At 42.5% G+C, this 16,952-nt stretch overlaps 1 protein-coding gene across 2 annotated transcripts; it reads right to left on the reverse strand.

Annotated features, from left to right (window-relative positions):
* Positions 1-68: 68 nt before the first annotated feature.
* appb (amyloid beta (A4) precursor protein b) lies at positions 69-15,956 on the reverse strand. 2 transcript variants are annotated; one of them, XM_030081688.1, is made up of 18 exons: positions 15,699-15,956; positions 12,145-12,312; positions 11,751-11,880; positions 11,542-11,654; positions 10,998-11,188; positions 10,669-10,910; positions 10,258-10,425; positions 7,510-7,643; positions 7,253-7,327; positions 6,377-6,535; positions 5,713-5,841; positions 5,260-5,359; positions 4,353-4,420; positions 3,705-3,843; positions 3,337-3,390; positions 2,905-2,996; positions 2,642-2,788; positions 69-2,469 (listed from the first exon to the last, which is right to left on the reverse strand). In XM_030081688.1, exons 1-18 carry the CDS (start codon positions 15,756-15,758, stop codon positions 2,368-2,370), a joined length of 2,271 nt encoding a protein of 756 aa, XP_029937548.1. In that variant the 5' UTR covers positions 15,759-15,956; the 3' UTR covers positions 69-2,367. The 2 variants fall into 2 exon arrangements, with proteins under 2 accessions (XP_029937548.1, XP_029937549.1); XM_030081689.1 differs by lacking the exon at positions 10,258-10,425 and having other exon boundaries at positions 72-2,469; positions 15,699-15,953.
* Between the last annotated feature and the right edge of the window lie 996 nt (positions 15,957-16,952).

The raw sequence follows: 16,952 nt of genomic DNA on the forward strand, positions 1-16,952 counted from the left end.
CATTTCTCATCTAGCCATTGTGTACACCCACACAGTAAGAGATTCAAACATCACTCAAAGCCAGCCAGTTTTATGTACATTCAAAATTTTATTCATGGGATAGTGAGTGTAGAAAGCTTTTTCTCAGTCTAAGCAAATGGTTCATTTAGCTACACAGGGAGAAAAGTCACTGAATCAATGAGAGAAAAAAAGCATTTTTACCACTAGCCTCCAAAGACACCCGGAGTGAGTATCAATACAAATTTTAAACATTCACCTGATTAAGAGCTTCAAATAGTGTGTCTGTACAGATGTGGATAAAGAGTGTAGAGGTGATGAGTGTTGTATTTCTATGGTATAATTGCACAATATGCATGTCACATTCATGTTCATTGGAGGTGGCATTTGACTTAATTCAGGGAGAAGGGATGTCTTGTCTCTTGTCTCTATAAACCGATGTGACATTTATCCTCCTTAAATTTAGAGGCCATTCAATTAGTGTTCATTTCTGACTTCTTGTGCCTACGAGGTCCACATACAGGTGGTGTGCGGCCTCTGCTTTAAGAGCAGGAAGCCTGAGACTTAATTAAGAGAGACTTGACGACAGATAGGCAGGCAAAGGATAATCCACCACAGGACAAACAAACACTGTACATGTATAGACAGTAAATATAGAAAAATAGAATGTGTATGTGAGATATGGTGAATGGAATGTGTGTATGACAGAGTGAGCGTGTAAGAGGAACAGGACAGACTAGAGTATGTATGAGACTAATCTCTCTAGGCCCACCGAGTCCCATCGGCTAATCACATTCTCACACACAGACTCCACAGTGCTGTACTGTACAATATTACCGACACAGCTAGAAAGTGGGAAAGAAAAGGGTTGAAAGGTTTTAGGAAATGAGGACTGAAGGAAACACAAACAGAGAGAGATGGAGAGTTTGAGCTTGATAATGAGATTGGCCCTTCAGACCTGGATCTGAATGATCCAAATATTTACACGCAAAGAGGGAGAGTGGAATGCAAAATCTGGAATGACACAATTAGGAGTGGAAGAAACCTCCTCCATCCCTACATCTTAACTAACTAAAACTCAATGTGCAACAGCAGTGGAATATGGCAACAGGGAAGTAACATAACAGCAATAATATTTGGTGGTAATAATAGACTTCCTAAATGAAACTCAGAGTGCATAGAACGCAAACAGTAACACAATCAACTTCCTTTCGGATGCTATTACACTTGATATTATATTACATATAGATAGAGCATTCTGCCCATGCAGCTAACACAGAGTGAGGCATGGAGATGAACGTAAAGAGCAAAGATTTAGTTAAAGCAAATCTGTGACAACGAAGCAGACCAGATTCTAAATACTCTTTTTTTTGTTTGTTTTTTTGTCTTCATATCACAAGATCACAAAGAAGACACTAGAAATGTACAATCCTGCTAAAACGTCTAGTAAGAGGAGCACTCCAACAAGTGAAGCTGAGGACCTCAACATACAGTATACTGTATCTGTCATCAATATTGCCATGCACTATATACTTACAGCTAATCTCTGTCTTAATACATTACACATAAAATAAAAAAAATCAGAAAACATTCAATATTTTTCAGCTTTTACATATTCAGATGATGAATTTTTTTCTGCTTTTTTCTCCTTTTTTGAAAAACAAACCTGAAACACTTGGGCTTTAATCCTGCGGAGAGGCGCTCAGAGAGCCCCTCCTCCCACCACCAGCTCTAAGAGCTGTTATGTCATCAAACGCAGCACAGCTGTCATCAGGGGAGCAGGAGAGGATGGGGGAAATGGGCAGAGAGCTGGAACAGTGAGGGGGAATTGAAACGCTGGGGTCTACAAGTTTCTGGTTTATCTTTGAGCTGTGAGCGCAGTACTGCACGGGAGAGCCAAGCTCCTGACAAATGACTTGATATAAATAGTCGATATAGTGTTGGCTTTTCTGTACAAACACTATAACATTTCCTCTGCTACTGGCTAAAATGTGCAGGTGAAGTAGGGTACCCTTGTCTGATCGGTTGCAGGTAAATGGATGTTCAAGTGCTGCACTCTACAATTAAGAGAGAGGGAATTAATAAGGCCATGTTCCATTTCAGCTCAGTGCCACTTCCTTTGTCTCAAACCCCTCAAATAGGAATATATCAGCACAAAGGCTTCACCTAGCTCTCCTTATTTTCAAACAGGATAAAAATCAGCCTTTGCAGTACTATTTACACCTATCCAATCTGCCTTAACACTGTCAGCATCTAAGGGGCAGGAGCTGAGGAAAAAGGCAAGGAGCCACAATGGAACAGAACCGACAAGCAAGAGAGTGGAGGGGGGTGGAGGGGGGGAGCCTAGAGAAAATGTTGAGGAGCAGCTCTTTAGTTCTGCATCTGCTCAAAGAATTTGTAGGTGGGATTCTCATAGCCATTCTGCTGCATTTTGGTCAGATGACGCTCCTCTGGTGTCACTGCCGCATCCACCTACAAAGACAGACAACAAACAAAAATGGTTCCAGTGTGCTGTATTCAACTGAGCTGAGTTGTTTATTAGTGTACTTTCACATTTTTTGTTACTCCGCCCCTTTAATCTACCAATAATCTACCAAATCTCACCAAATGCCACTTATTTAAAAAGCCAAACTCTCTCCCTTACCTCGATGACGCCATGATGAATGGAGGTGTATTGTTTCTTCCTCAGCATGACCAAGGTAATGACAATGACGGTTGCTATGACAACCCCGCCGACCATCAGCCCGATGATGGCACCCTTATTGGACCCCACATCCTCAGCAAAGAACACCTGTCAGTCAAAACACACCCTGCCGATCAGCCGCACCACTAACCAATGCAGTATCAAATTAATGACATGATGATGCATTTAATGTCATTTGATGTGATCAAGCCTGGTTTCCATACCAGCTTTTCATGATGAACTTCGTAACCAGCACTTTGCCTCTCCTCAGTCTCCATCCGCACTTCTGGCATCTCCTCTGGCTTTAGAGCAGACACTGGACACAAAGGAAAATGCAAAGAAAATATGTTAATATTAACAACCACATACACATGCATACAGAAACACAGACGTTTACTGGTGATATGAGAGTTTTTTCCATTTGCAGAAAATTGCCACTGTGTTCTCTTGCTGATGCAAACAAACTATGATGTGATTCTGTTTACACCATAGAAACTGAATTTCTATGGTTTACACAGACTGAACACACAAAGACACAGACAGATGTCCAAAGCTGAAAAGTGGTTTACTCGCTCTCTCCCGTACTGGACAAACTAGTTGTGGTAAACACACACAAACACACACGCAAACACACCAACACAAACACAGACACATACCAGGTCGTGTGGGAAGGCCCCTGTCTGGAACTGGACGTGCATCAACAGGCTCAACTGCAGCAAAATGCAAAGAGGGAAGAGAGAGAGAGAGAGAGAGAGAGAGAGAGAGAGAGAGAGAGAGAGAGAGAGAGAGAGAGAGAGAGAGAGAGAGGGGTTTCATTACAAAGTCCAAAATATTTATCCTGTCAATAATTCATATGTTTTTCTAACAACCAATCTCACTCCACAAAAAGAATAATCCCTTTCTGCTCTTTCATTTCAGGATCTTTAATTCAAATGGTAGACACCTCATTTTATAACATTAACCTCTATAGATCAATCCATTGAGCATGTGTGTGTGTGTGTGGGTGGGTACATTTGTCTCCTACCATGGTTCTCTGTGTTCGGCTGGTTGAAGCTCTCAGGGTGGATGAAGCCCAGGCCGTCCAGACCAGGGTCCATGGGAGCAGAGCTGTACGCCTGGTCAGGCATCAGAGCGTCGTTGCCGTAACTCACCCTGCCATCAGCCTGGAAACAAAGGAGCATCACTCCGTATGTGTGTCTGTGCAGCATGAGGAAGCTTACTTTCAAAACCTAATCAACTCCACATTATTGATTACCTGCTGAAAAGTGGCCAGGCTACCATCAACCATAGGATAAAAACTGACCAATTTAGTCTGTCTGAAGGTTTTTAATTACTTTGCATGCAATCCAAAATCTGTTAACTGTAATTATCATCTTCAACAGCCATGATTTTGTGTGCCTTTTTGCTTTTTGAGCATTTTTCCAATTGTATCTATGATTTATGAGTTACAGTTTTTGTAATCAAATAAATGTATTCCTTTTGCATTACATCCGTTACTCCCCAAGAATTTGTACACAGTATGTATGGATGGGCATGTCCCATGTTGTAATTGCCTTCCTTTAGTGTTAACCTTGAAAAAGAGAGGTAAGTTATTTGCATATACGTGAGAGAGTGCAGTTTGTACAAGAAAGAGTGAGCCACAGCATATGTGAGTGGGTGCAACTCAACTCACCCGCCCATCGCTCTGCAGGGAGGAGACTTGCTGAGACAGCTCAGCCTGGATTCTCTGCTTTATAACAACTATGGAGAAAACGAAACAAATAGATGGGGGAGAGAGATACAGTGAGAGCAGCAGGAAAAATGCACGCAAAGTCTACAATACTCCTGCCCTTAACACAAAAGGTAGGCTAACTATAGAGATGTTGTATCGTCAGCAGGCCATCCATCACCATAATTCAGTCTTGCCACAAAACACGTTTCAATACTCCATTCCAACGTCAGCACTACAGAGGCTGTAAGGTTAATTCACTTAATAAGTGCAGATTCTGTGCAGTCCCAATCCACCTTTACTACGATGATATATAGGCCTAATTAATTAGCCATTTATTTGAATGGGATCTCATCTCTGGTTGTCTTATTGATCGGTTTCTTTAATCTCTCTAATAGCGTCTATGGAGAATGCAGCAACCTTAGTTTACTTGATTTGCTTGTAAATATAAGAAACTGAACTACTAATGAACTTAGCTTATAACATATACCATACATTCAAGTCTTGCTTATATTATAATGTGATTTATTATCAACTGCCAGTGTGGGAATATATGATGATATTCATTCTTATATATTTGTTTTTACCTATAATTCTCCATACGTTGAAGACTTGCTTCCCTCTTACGATGTATACAAAAATATTTGTATCTATTAAACCACCTCCATCAATTATTTGACATGTTTCTCTTTCCTTATAGATGCAGTACATTTCATTTTAATGAAAACTGGCACACACTGTAACCCCAAAATATGTGTTGTCTTACCATGCATTGTTGCATGGAAGCAGTCCATGCAGACTGATGGAGACTAGGGGTATGTGTACAGTAATTTACAGTAAGAATGAAGTAGTCACTGAAGGCAACACTTACAAACTTGATCTTGGATCTCATTAGCCACACCAGGCACCTTGTAGAGCAGCCCCAGTGACTGGTTCATCCTCTCATCAATCACACGTAGGTGGGTCAGAACCTGAGGGCCGGCAGAAACAGTGTGTAAAACAAAACGCAAAAATAACACTGGTTAGAAAGTGCAAGTTTACTCCAGCCATGCTTCTTCTACACAGATTCATTGTGGCTGTCAAGTGAAAACCTCATAACTCCAGTTTAGGTGATTTGCATGTTTTAGTTTTGTTTGGGAAGAGTTGTAGTTTTGGACATACAAGGTTTCAGTCCATAATAGAAATTTGTGAAAAGCCAACAGGATACACTGCTGAATTTTATGATCATGCTGTAACTGTTACCCATTAGAGGCGCATCAGCTCCTGTTCACACTCAGACAGATTAACGTGGATAAAAATTTTGACTGCGTGTGTGAGAGTTTACCTGAGGTCGGATCTGTGCAGCCTTCTTGGGGTCGACTGTGCGGACGTGCTCGTAGTGTTTCAGGGTGTGCTGCCTGTCCTTCTGCTCTGCACGCACATACTTCTTCAACAGGCTCAACACCTGACGGGGCTGGAGGTGGCAGCGTTTTATAATGTTTGTTGGGATTATTACAGTCAGTGATGCATTATGTATGTCTAAAGTGTATGTTTTATGCTTTTGAGAGAGGGCTACTGTTTAATAGATAAACATAAAGCTCAAGTAAATCTTCAGATTAAAAAGATGAACGTGGTAAACTAAAGTCTGTTAAAAATAGACAGATTTTTTTTCTGTCTTGGAAGAGTTTTGTTGGCAGCCTTTTTTTAATTCTGGTACACAGACAACTTCATTATTTAAGGTAATGAAAGACACTATATATACATATCTTATATAGCTATTATGGCCATAGGACAATGACTATGTGATAACTTAACACAAATATACAACATCCACTGAACTGTTGTGATTTGTGGTGATTTTTACACCGTACCCTGTACTGTACTGATATTGCTTCACTGTCCAAACACCCACGACTTCATGCAGTGAAAGGTGTGGAGTGAGAAAGTTTGAGTGGTGTGAGATTCCTTTCTTCATGTATGCTTATCTGTGAGTGTGTGTGTGTATGTACCCGTGGAGGGTTGGCCTGCAGGGCGCTGAGGTAATTTTCCAGAGCCAGGCGCCGGCGGCTGTTGAGCAAGGCCTCCACCCGGGCCATGTGGGTTTCCACCAGCTGCTGCCTCTCTCCTGCTGCCTCCTGCTCCAGAGCCTCCACCTTCTCCTGGAAGTGCTGTAATAGTGGTGCAAACACATTTAATACAGGGGCAAACAGGTTTGATTCGGGTGTCTGAAATCTGGCTCAAAGATTCAATCTGATTCGATATTCACTAGCTGGCATTTTAATTCAACAACTTGATTCAGTCATTTTCTCATTATATAAATGTGCACTTTGTAACATTATGGGAAAAAAAATATTGCAATTCACAATGTTGTTAGATCACCACAACCATTTGTTTAAAGAATCATATATGATTTGATTCAAAGCATTTCACATTAATTCAGGCCAAAGTGTGAGTGATTCATTCTGTTTCTTTCTTTTAGCAGACTGATGCAGCTGAATTGGCAGAATTTACAGTTGATGCATCAATACAATTAATAAATGATTACACCCCAGTGTTATTGTTGATGAGGTGGGTATATTACTAAGTGGGAGGATAAATTACTTAGAAGAATGTGGTTATATTCTCCAATATATTTTATAGGGTATGAGGCTGATAGGTGGGTACAGTCTAAATTCCCCAAAAAATGTTGCGTCTAGTCTGTATCCCCAAGTACACCGTCCACTATACCACTGGTTACACCCATGGGTTTAACAATGCAACAGGTAAAAAATATAGCAGTGATAGCCCATACAAAAATACTGATATAAAATCATACACAAACACAGAGGACACCATGCTGTATGTATGTTTGTGTGTGTGTGTGTGTGTGTGTGTGTGTGTCCTACCTGGATGACAGCCTTCTTGTCAGCACGAGGAAGGTTCTTGGCCTGCCTCTCAGCCTCCTCCCACTCCCTCATCACCTACACAAACAGAGTGTCACGTCAGGGCAAAATATAACCTTTTCTGCTTCCAGATTTAGGCTGTGATACACAAACTTTTTGGGTGCCCTGACAGGACGATGTACCAGGTGACGGGAATTAAAGTGAGTCACGGAGCTTACACTAATGGCTATGCGGCAAATTTAGCCCTGGCACACTCATACCTGCGACATCCTTTCACGGTGCTTGGCCTCCAGGCTTTCTTTGGCCCTCTGGAAGTCGGTGTGCTCGTTGTCGTCCCCGGGAGACTCGAGGTACCGATCCACAGCATCTGGAGGACTGGGAGCCATGGTGGGCACTGCAGGACGACAAAGAGGGAGGAATCAAAGATAGGGTAGAGGAAGGTCGAGTCAGGGGTAGAAAATTCAGACAGGACAAAATAAAGCAGAGACACAAAGGATGGTAGGAAAAGAAAGCGTGAATGATGGATGAAAGGGAAAAGAGGGGGAAACATATTGATCCCCTCGAGTCTAAAACCTGTACTGCATTACAAAAAAGTTTCAGTTTTTAGATTTCAGCTAAAGGACTAGGGTTGGGTATCAAGAACTGGTTCAATAACAGAGACAGGTTTTAAATTGTCAAGTACCAAGGATCCGGTGAGAAATAAGAGTTTTGAGTCTGTTTACTGAATCCTTAGAGTGACCTAACATGACACCACTGATTACATCATGCGTCGACTTAGCATGTGAGACTGTTTACTAGCTGAGGTACATGCTGCACCACTGCTGACCACTGCAAGTAACCGAAAGTCTGCCTGGGACTCTCAAGAAAAAGATGAAGATTCAACCAAATGTAACACCTGCAGTGGATGATTTTCTGCAAGGGGGAGGCGAATAGGGAATATGATGAAGAATATTGTTCCAGCATGACCTGAAAGTTAACAAAATGCAATTTTTGACATGTTGCAGGCATCTGAAAAGACTACAGATACGGCTACTGGTAGCACCCCACACACACGAACTTAAACAGCTGATATTTTGGCCTTTGTTATTACAGATTAATTACAGATAATTACAAATAACCATTTAGAGGTAGTGGCAGATGAGGATAATCTAATAATTTACAACAAGGTCTGTCTGTTACTGTGGATGATGCATACAATATGGATATAACAATAACTGGACAGGTTTTGCACAGGTATTGCATCTTGGGGCACCAAGTTTACGCACAAAATAAAGCCTGTGGGAAATAGAAAGCAAAGATCCTTGATGTGATTGTCAGAATGAAAAGGTCACCCACTGCAAAAAGCAATCCTTCTTGATCCCTCCTGCATCCAAGTCAACTGAGAGGGACAGATATGAATGTACTTAAATAAATCACACAACTAACCAGTGGTGTCTAATTAGATTTTTGTGATACTGCATTACATTCATCTGTTATTTATTTAAGTACATTTCATTTGTAGTTACTGTAAATATCAAAAAATGAATAATGGTAGTTTTGGTTCTTCAAAAGCTGCATATTTTCCCCAATCATAAGAACTGAGACAGAGATTTGATATGAACCAGGTTTGATCAGAATAAGAAATGAAAGCCAAACAATACCCAACCCTACTCAACACAGAGAGAAAGGCAGGTTAACCATTCCTCGTTCACATACAGTTAGTAAGAACATCATTATGTCAGAAGTAAAACATATAACAGGTTAGGCAAAAACACAAATTAGTACACACATACTGGTATAAAACACAGACAGGTTATCAGAGGACGGGGGTGGGGGGTTCAGCTTCCAAGAAAGCATGTCTGTGTCTATCTGTCTGTCTGTCCTGTCTGTCTTTGTTTTATGTGGGAGACTTGAGATAAGATGAAAAACTGCTGATTCAGGATCAGGGCAGGCGCTGCGTCATCCTCTCCCACTGAGGAGTGTTGTGCTTAACTGGATGGAAAGTGCCAGAACAAAAAAAAAAAAAAAAAGAAGAGAGGGAAACTGGGAAAAGAAAAGAATCAACTCATTCACCCCTTGTCCCTACTTCTCCTCCCACAAACACACACACACATACACAAACACACACACACATATACAGACACAGTGGTTATTCAGACACTGCACCACTCAGCTAGTTAAGACATGATGACCTCATTAATAAACACAATCAACTGCCAGGTGAGTCTACTCCAGAGCTGCACACATGAGAGCTTACTAATACACAATACACTGCAGTGCATGCACATACACACATACACATGTGCACAAACGCACACAAATGCATACTGATACACAGAGTTAAGTGTTTACACAGCTTTCGGCCACATACTGTAAGAAATTTCTGTTTGTGTTACCGTGCTGGTTAGTAAATGATGGAGAGATGGATTGAGTCAAATGAATGCTTCATGTGAGAGTGAAAGACCTGAGCGTCATGGCTGCTTCCCACCAGGGACACTCGCTCAATCCACTTGAATACACATCTTTCTTTTGATTTTCCTACCACTGGAGTGCTTAATCACCACTAGCCAACCTTTTGTCCCCATCAAGAGAAAGACATCTGCTGTTGAAACCTCTCGAGCAAAGGGTCGTATCTCAAATTTTGAAATGAGAAAATTTTCAATGCCTTTTCATGTGGTTTCAATGAAAGGTATACCAACAATAAATGTTATTCCACGAGGAGGGGAGAGTTTGGGGCCATCCTTTTATTTCCTGCAGTGTATTCATCAGTGTTTCGACCTTTCCCCCTCCATCCAAAGACAAGTAAGTCTTAAAATACGCTATACTTCAATAGCTGATTGAACAAATGGGCACGCTTGTCAGTGCTCCGAGTGGTTAAGAGCCATCAGACACTCAGAAAATAGACAAGAAGATCCATGGAGAGAGAGTGAATGAGAGTGACAGAGACAGTCTGCACCAGCCTGATGAGAGGAATCAAGCTAGCGGCGTGGACAGTTCAGGTCTCACACGGCTCCGGCTCCTGGACTTACACGAGCTGCTGCAGACAGCTAGGCAGTACTCCTCCGACTCAAAGTTATTCCTGTTGCCCCCACAGCCCCCAAACAAGAAGGGGGCACAGCGACCCTTCTCAGGCACGAAGTACCAACGCTCCAGCATGGCATGGCATGGGCCGGACTCAGCACGTGCCCAACATACCGCTGAGGTGTGTACACACAGGCAGCAACACACACACGCAAATCAAATATTAAAAAACAAACAAACAAACAAACAAACAAAAAAATGAATGCAACATGTGAAAACCATAAAGGATTTTAAAAAATATCCCACCTGATATCAAATTAAGATCAACACAAAAGGGATGAAAAAACAAAACTGAGCAAATGAGAAAATGTAAACAAAAAGTGTGCATTCAAACGCATGAGCCTTCCTCGCGTTCTTACCTCTAACGACCTCCTCGACCGATTCTGTGGTGGTGGTCGTGGTGGTTGTCATGGCAAAGTTAGCGCTGCGCTCATCACTGTCCCGCTCATCAGTTGTGTCGTCCTCATCCTCATCCTCCTCATCGTCCTCATCATCTTCATCACCATCTCCGTTCTCATCCCTGTCGAAAGCCTCGGCCTCTTCATCTTCATCTTCGTCGTCCTCAGTGGTGGCCGGCTCTGTATCAGCCTGACGGGACATGCTGTGGACAGAGTGACTGTCAGTGAATATGTCTCGGTGATCATGTGATTGGATGGACTGATGATGTCACATGTGTGAATGACGATACCTGTTATCAGAGTATTCAGTCTCGGCTCCTCCCCACCAGACGTCTGACTCCTCCCCCTCCAGCTCCACACTGTCTGACTCTCGCTCCGCCTCCGCTGGACAGCAGACAAATTCCACCCCTCGGAAACGATCGATACCACACGGCAACAGCATCCCGTAGTCATGGAGATTCATGGAGCGGTCGCCGCAGGACTAATTGTAATAACAGCCATTAATCATACTGCTCTTATGGTGCTCCACTGACTTTTACCAGTCATCTATCAACGGCATCCAAAATGAAAATGTGAAATAATAAATCACAATCTCAAGCCTTGTGAGAACTTGGGATTGTTGTGGTGAATGAACAACGAGAAACGAACAGAATGAGGTGGTAGAGCAAGTTGAGAGCAGATATGACTTGTGGGTGGATGGACAGAAGGAGTGCAATGTCACTAGAGCTGACTCCTCTAGAAGACAATAGACAACAGATAAGGGTGGCAAGCAGATTTTATGATGGTAGGAGGCATGCTACCATGCATTCCACACAATATACTGCCCTTCCTCACCTCTTTGGCTACAGTGTGCCAGTGCAGGTGGCTCTCACACTGGTCCATGCGTTCCTGGTGCAGGAACTTGCACTTGTCAGGAACGAGCAGGGCGTCGCTCACAAACTCCCCGACTGCGACAAAAAACATGCTTTTGTTCTTCTCAGGTACTTGTACGAGCACACACTTGACTTGATATCACACACACGCACAGCATCAAAAATGCTTACCTAGACAGCGGTATGGCACCACAATGTGTGTGTGACTGCGGCATTGCTTGCGGCCCTTCTTGCACCAGTTCTGGATGCTGACAGGCTGGTTGGCCTCTACAACGTTAGTGATCTGCAGCTCAGGATACACCTGAAAAAAAAAAAAAAAAGAGCGCTCTGGGTTTCTGCACAAACACCCTATCCAGTCTCTACTTTTGATTCCCCTTCCCCCAGCTTTCCTATTCATACTTCCATTGTTCATATAGACCTAAAACTATCATCCTCTGTCTTACAACCCCCATGTCATTTGTTCCGGACTTCCTTCTCTGTCCGTTTCACCTCATTTGACCCTCTCTGCTCACAGTCTCTTTCTGTTTCAGCGTCCCTGTACTCCTCTCTCCCTCTCGTTTCATACCTCTTGGCAGTACTGCAGGATGCCCTCCTTGGTGCCGATGCAGCTCTTGGTGCCAGAGGGGTCCGGCTCCCATTTGCCACTCTGCACACTGATGTGCATGTTGAGCTTTCCGCAGAACATGGCCACCTGGGGCTCGGCTAGCAGACCCACAGCGTCATCAGCAGGCACCTAGACAGACAAGGGAAAAGAGAGGAGTGAAGGTGAATGGGGACTAAATAAACAAATGAAACAGAAGAAGGAGAGAGAAGTCTTGAGTTCATAAAAAATGTTTGGCAAACAAGTATTTTGACTTTAAATACTAGCTTGTATTAGCTAGCTTTTATTCCCTTTCACTTTAGTTGTATTTCTATCTATCACACACAATCCTGCGCATAAATTTGCCTCTCTATGCAGCATCAGGATTAGAAGGCTATATGGGTCAGGGTCTCCATGAATTAGTTTAACACCACTGAGTATTTCACTTACTCTACAAAAAATAAATTAATTAATAAACACTGCTTTGAGTTTGAGCCAGGCAAGGCATTTTGCTGTATCACTTAGAGACCAAAGACCAGACAGCTCAGCATTATAACTATGCTTTCTTAGCATGTCTGGCTAAATCTGTGAGGTTTTATTTATTGCCCATATGAGAGGCAATAGGAGAGTCCAGAGAGAAAGAAATATCACATTATATCATATAGACTACCACAGCAAAGAGGAAAGAATGTCATCAGCTTTACAGGCATTATAAGCTACCAGAATGAAGCTATGAATACATATAAGGCACAAACAACCTCTTCTTCCCACTGACCTCGCTTTGGCCTTATGGGCCACAAGAGAAAAATCTACCTTCTTGTGTCCAACGGGACATGAAACCCCCTACTCTCGTTTTCCTTTTTTTGTTTGCAGATTCAATTGGAGGAAGTCTCAATGTGCCTCGCCTTCTGGGCCGTCTATTTTTCTAGCAGACGTCAGGAAAAAAAAGAAAAAAACAACTGTTGTTGCAAGCTGACATAATGCTAGCCACCAAGCCTTCTGTTGCCTATTTGGTGGCAAAATGACTAATTCAGAGTTGATGCTGTGTATTTGGTTGTAATGTAATGTGTAATATTAGCCTCCTGTGAGTCATGATGGGATTGCCCAATGTCACACTCTGAAGAAAGTCCAGGCTTCCTACCTTATCAGCCTGCAGCAGACTGTGCCCTACTGCAGACTGTGTTTGCATCTCTTCTGTTTTCACATGCGTTGCATCATATATTACAACTATTCTGCCCTTTCTGCTTAAATCGCAACAACAATAACACAAAAACATAAGCAATGAGTGCATGAACAAAGCACCAGCTGAACCCAGTGAGTGTTAGCCTATGAGACTGTCTGTTTCATCACAGAATATCAGGCATAATTGTGTTAAACTCATTTCTAATAAAATCTTGTAGAGATAGCCTTGACACCTGACACATGCCATACCCTCTAAATAAATGCAAACCCTATCACTGGTATGGCCTGAGTCTTGATGTCACTTCACAACAGAAATAGATATAGCACAACGTCTAATTGCCCAGACACTCTATACTGGGAAATTATTCCTGTGCTACAGTGACTTATAACCAATTTGATCTCACAGAAAAACAGATTAATACTAAAAAAGATCTAGTTAAGACTTTAGGGGAGCACGGCAGGCTCTGGCAATGTGCAGAGGTTATCTGGGTACCACTCTGTCCGTCCAGCATGACTCAGCCTATACCTGACGCTCAAGTCTGAGAGGTGGAATAGATCAGCTGCAGACGTCCTACAGCAGCGGTGCACCACCACAGCAAGGAAATTACCACTACAGTAAGAGGAAATGTGAATTTAAAATAAAACACTGTAATTATTCTCACAATTACCTAAAACTGAATTAAAGTCTAATCCAGATGTTCCAGAACTAATGAATTTATTACTTGTAGTATGAGCAACATTTTAACAATAGAACCTCAACTTGAAACATAACTTAGACACAAACACTGGAAGAAATGGGACAAAAATATGATTATCGCCCAAACCACAACACTATGCGAAACACTTTTTTTGTTGTTGTTTGTTTGTTTGTTTGTATTAGCATCATATGCCCTTTATTATAAAGAACCTCTGTTATCCTTTAGCACATTTAAGAGGCATACTTTACAAACAGTACAATATAAACAACACATAACCTACAGTAATATTTTAGGAATTGTGACAGAGCTAACATGAGGCATAAATATAGAAATAGGATAAGGTCATTATGAACCCACTACTGAGTCCCACTGGGACACTCTGTCTCTAGAGGAACATTATAGGACTCGTACAGTGATTGCCTCCTGCATAATTCCCCAGTAGAGATTGTTTTACTGCAATATGCAGGGTTTGGCTGGGAATATACCAAGGGATGTTATTATGTTGACCCTGCAGCTCCAGGAACACTCCGTCCCGCACCCAGCGTGAACAAGTGAGAAAACAAAAATAGTCATCTAACGCCTCGTGTGTTGCAGGGCAGGCCCGGTGCACGCTGCCTCCAGCTGGGACCGAGCAGAGTGTTTTGTCGTGGTCCAGCGCAGCAGCAAGCAGCAGACGCCATCTTGCTTGTGTCAAGCCAGGCTGCATCCTTTTCCGTTCTCCTCAGCACTATCAGCAGCCTGTAGCTGGAGAGCTGGAGCAACTGGGCTCGGTCGACGCAGCACAAACACTGAGGCATATGAGCCGAGCAAAGCGCTAAACCTCCACCCGACACAGACTGCCACCATCAGCTGAAAGGGCAGATTTCACACAGTGGGGTGTTTGGCGTAACCTGGCAACACTATCATGCTGACAAGCTTGATTGTTACGCTTTGAACAAAAAAGCACTTTAAAGTCAACTCTACTGACGTTATATTAGCTGCTCATACAGGCGAGTACCGTTAGCATGCCATTTAGATGATTTTTCCAGCAAAGGCTAGCTCCCTCAGCCTCTAACGTTATCTGTTTACTGCGTTACCGGTGAGAAACAAATATTAAACAGTAGCAAACAGCAAATATGCAACACTACGTATTTAACAAAAACGACATGTCAGAGTTTAAAAAGCCCCAAAACAAAACATGTCCACCATGGCAGTGCCAAGCTGTCAATCACTGACATCTAACGGTAGGCCTTGGTGGCCCTGGTGCCGTTAGCGCCTGGTTTGTCGGTGATATTTTACGCCTTTATGTGAACGTGACACCATAGTCCTAAACATTCATTGAATAATACAAACGAAACTGTCGTGTGAAACGGGTTAAAATAATCGGTTTAGGCTGTGTGTCCAGGGTGTAGGCCCGGGCTGAGTGCAGTGATACTGCTATCTTTGGCAGCAGGATTGCGCACTCATACTGTAGCCTCCGCGTAATCAGTCTTAACACGGGTCTACGCAGCGTCAACAACCCTTTAACGGCTACATTTTCCTCTTCGTTTCAGTGTGCATTGGACAAATTTGAGGCGGGGAGTGGACGAGTTTCCCCTCTGATGTGTCCTCTGGGCCTGCAGGCGAGCAGGGGAAATGGCTCACTCAGCTCCCAGGCTGAGATTTCTCACGTTTACTCACCTCAGACGAGAGCGTCAAGGTCGCCAGCAGTAACAGCATAAACGCCGTGTGCTCCCCCATGCCGTCCACCTTGTATCCAGCTCCTTATGTGTTCGCTATTTCCGTTTTTTAAAAAGCTAATTGTGGAGGATTGACGTTGCGGATGAACTGCTCAGATCCTGTAGTCCCGACGGTGACGGCGGTGAGGGGATGTGTTTGGATGATGCGCAGCGAGAGCGAGGCTGGCCGGCCGTTCCGAAGGTGGTCACCTGACCGCGCGCGTCTGTGTGAGTGTGTTTGTGTGTGTGTCTGTGTGTCGGGGGAGGAGGGGAGTTAAGGTTAGGGGTTTCAAACTTTTTTTCATGCCTGGGGAAAAATATCCGTAAGACACTCTTTCATGACTGATGGTATTTTTATATGCCGTCTCCATGAGGTCGAATTTTGGTCATGGTGTCTGCCAGTTCGTTTGTTTTTGTTTGTTTGTTTGTTTGTTTGTATGTTTTATTATTATTATTATTTATTTAAATTATTACCAAATGGAAGACGCTGCAAGAAACCACCAACTTAACTAGCCCCATAATTTACCCTTTGAGCTTATAGGCTGTAATACATCTTTATTTTGGATTTTTCACAGAGGTGTTTTAATCTATCTTTATAGATAGATTTTTTTTTAGGGTAGGTAGTTTTCATTGTGTTGATCTGTTTTGTTTGGGTTAGGGTTAGTTAGGCTCAATTAAAATGAGGACCATTTCGACTAAACTGACAAAAAAGTGGAATAAGCCATAATCCGTCTGAGTTGAACTGAAGATGAGAGCCAATCATCAAATTACAGGCTTATTCCACTTTTTTGGTTTGTTTGTTTGGTTTGGTTGTTTGTTTTTGTTTGTTTGTTTGTTTGTTTGTTGTTTTCGTTTTTTGTTAGTTGGGTCTAAAGGCTCTTTGCTTGAATCTAACCTCTGCATTTTTGTACACTGCACCTTTAACTTTTTCATTTTCACAGTTGTTTGGTTGTTGTAGCCTTGTTTCTTTTCGAGCTTTTGAGTCCATTCATACCACATAAAAATAAAAATAAAAACGGGTGATGTGTGAGTTTGTTTTTCCTCTCACAGTTGTAGCTTTATAACTCAGAGCTGTGCATTTTTCCCTCACAGTTGAGATTTTCTGTCTCAAAAGTCTGATGTTTTTTTGTTTTTTTTTTTCTTGCAGCTGTGATAGTTTTTTTCCCCACAAATTTGCAAATTTATGTCAGAATTCTGACTTTCATCTGTTATGACT

Source organism: Myripristis murdjan, chromosome 21, assembly GCF_902150065.1.
Source record: "Myripristis murdjan chromosome 21, fMyrMur1.1, whole genome shotgun sequence".
In the NCBI taxonomy this organism is placed as follows: Eukaryota; Metazoa; Chordata; class Actinopteri; order Holocentriformes; family Holocentridae; genus Myripristis; species Myripristis murdjan.

Excerpts from the sequence above, each read along its gene's own strand:
- appb (XM_030081688.1), bottom strand. The coding sequence starts at position 15,758 with ATGGGGGAGCACACGGCGTTTATGCTGTTACTGCTGGCGACCTTGACG. Across the intron at positions 11,655-11,750 it reads GGTGCCATACCGCTGTCTAG|TCGGGGAGTTTGTGAGCGAC; the intron begins GTAAGCATTTTT and ends TTTTTGTCGCAG. Across the intron at positions 10,426-10,668 it reads GGTCGAGGAGGTCGTTAGAG|CGGTATGTTGGGCACGTGCT; the intron begins GTAAGAACGCGA and ends TACACACCTCAG.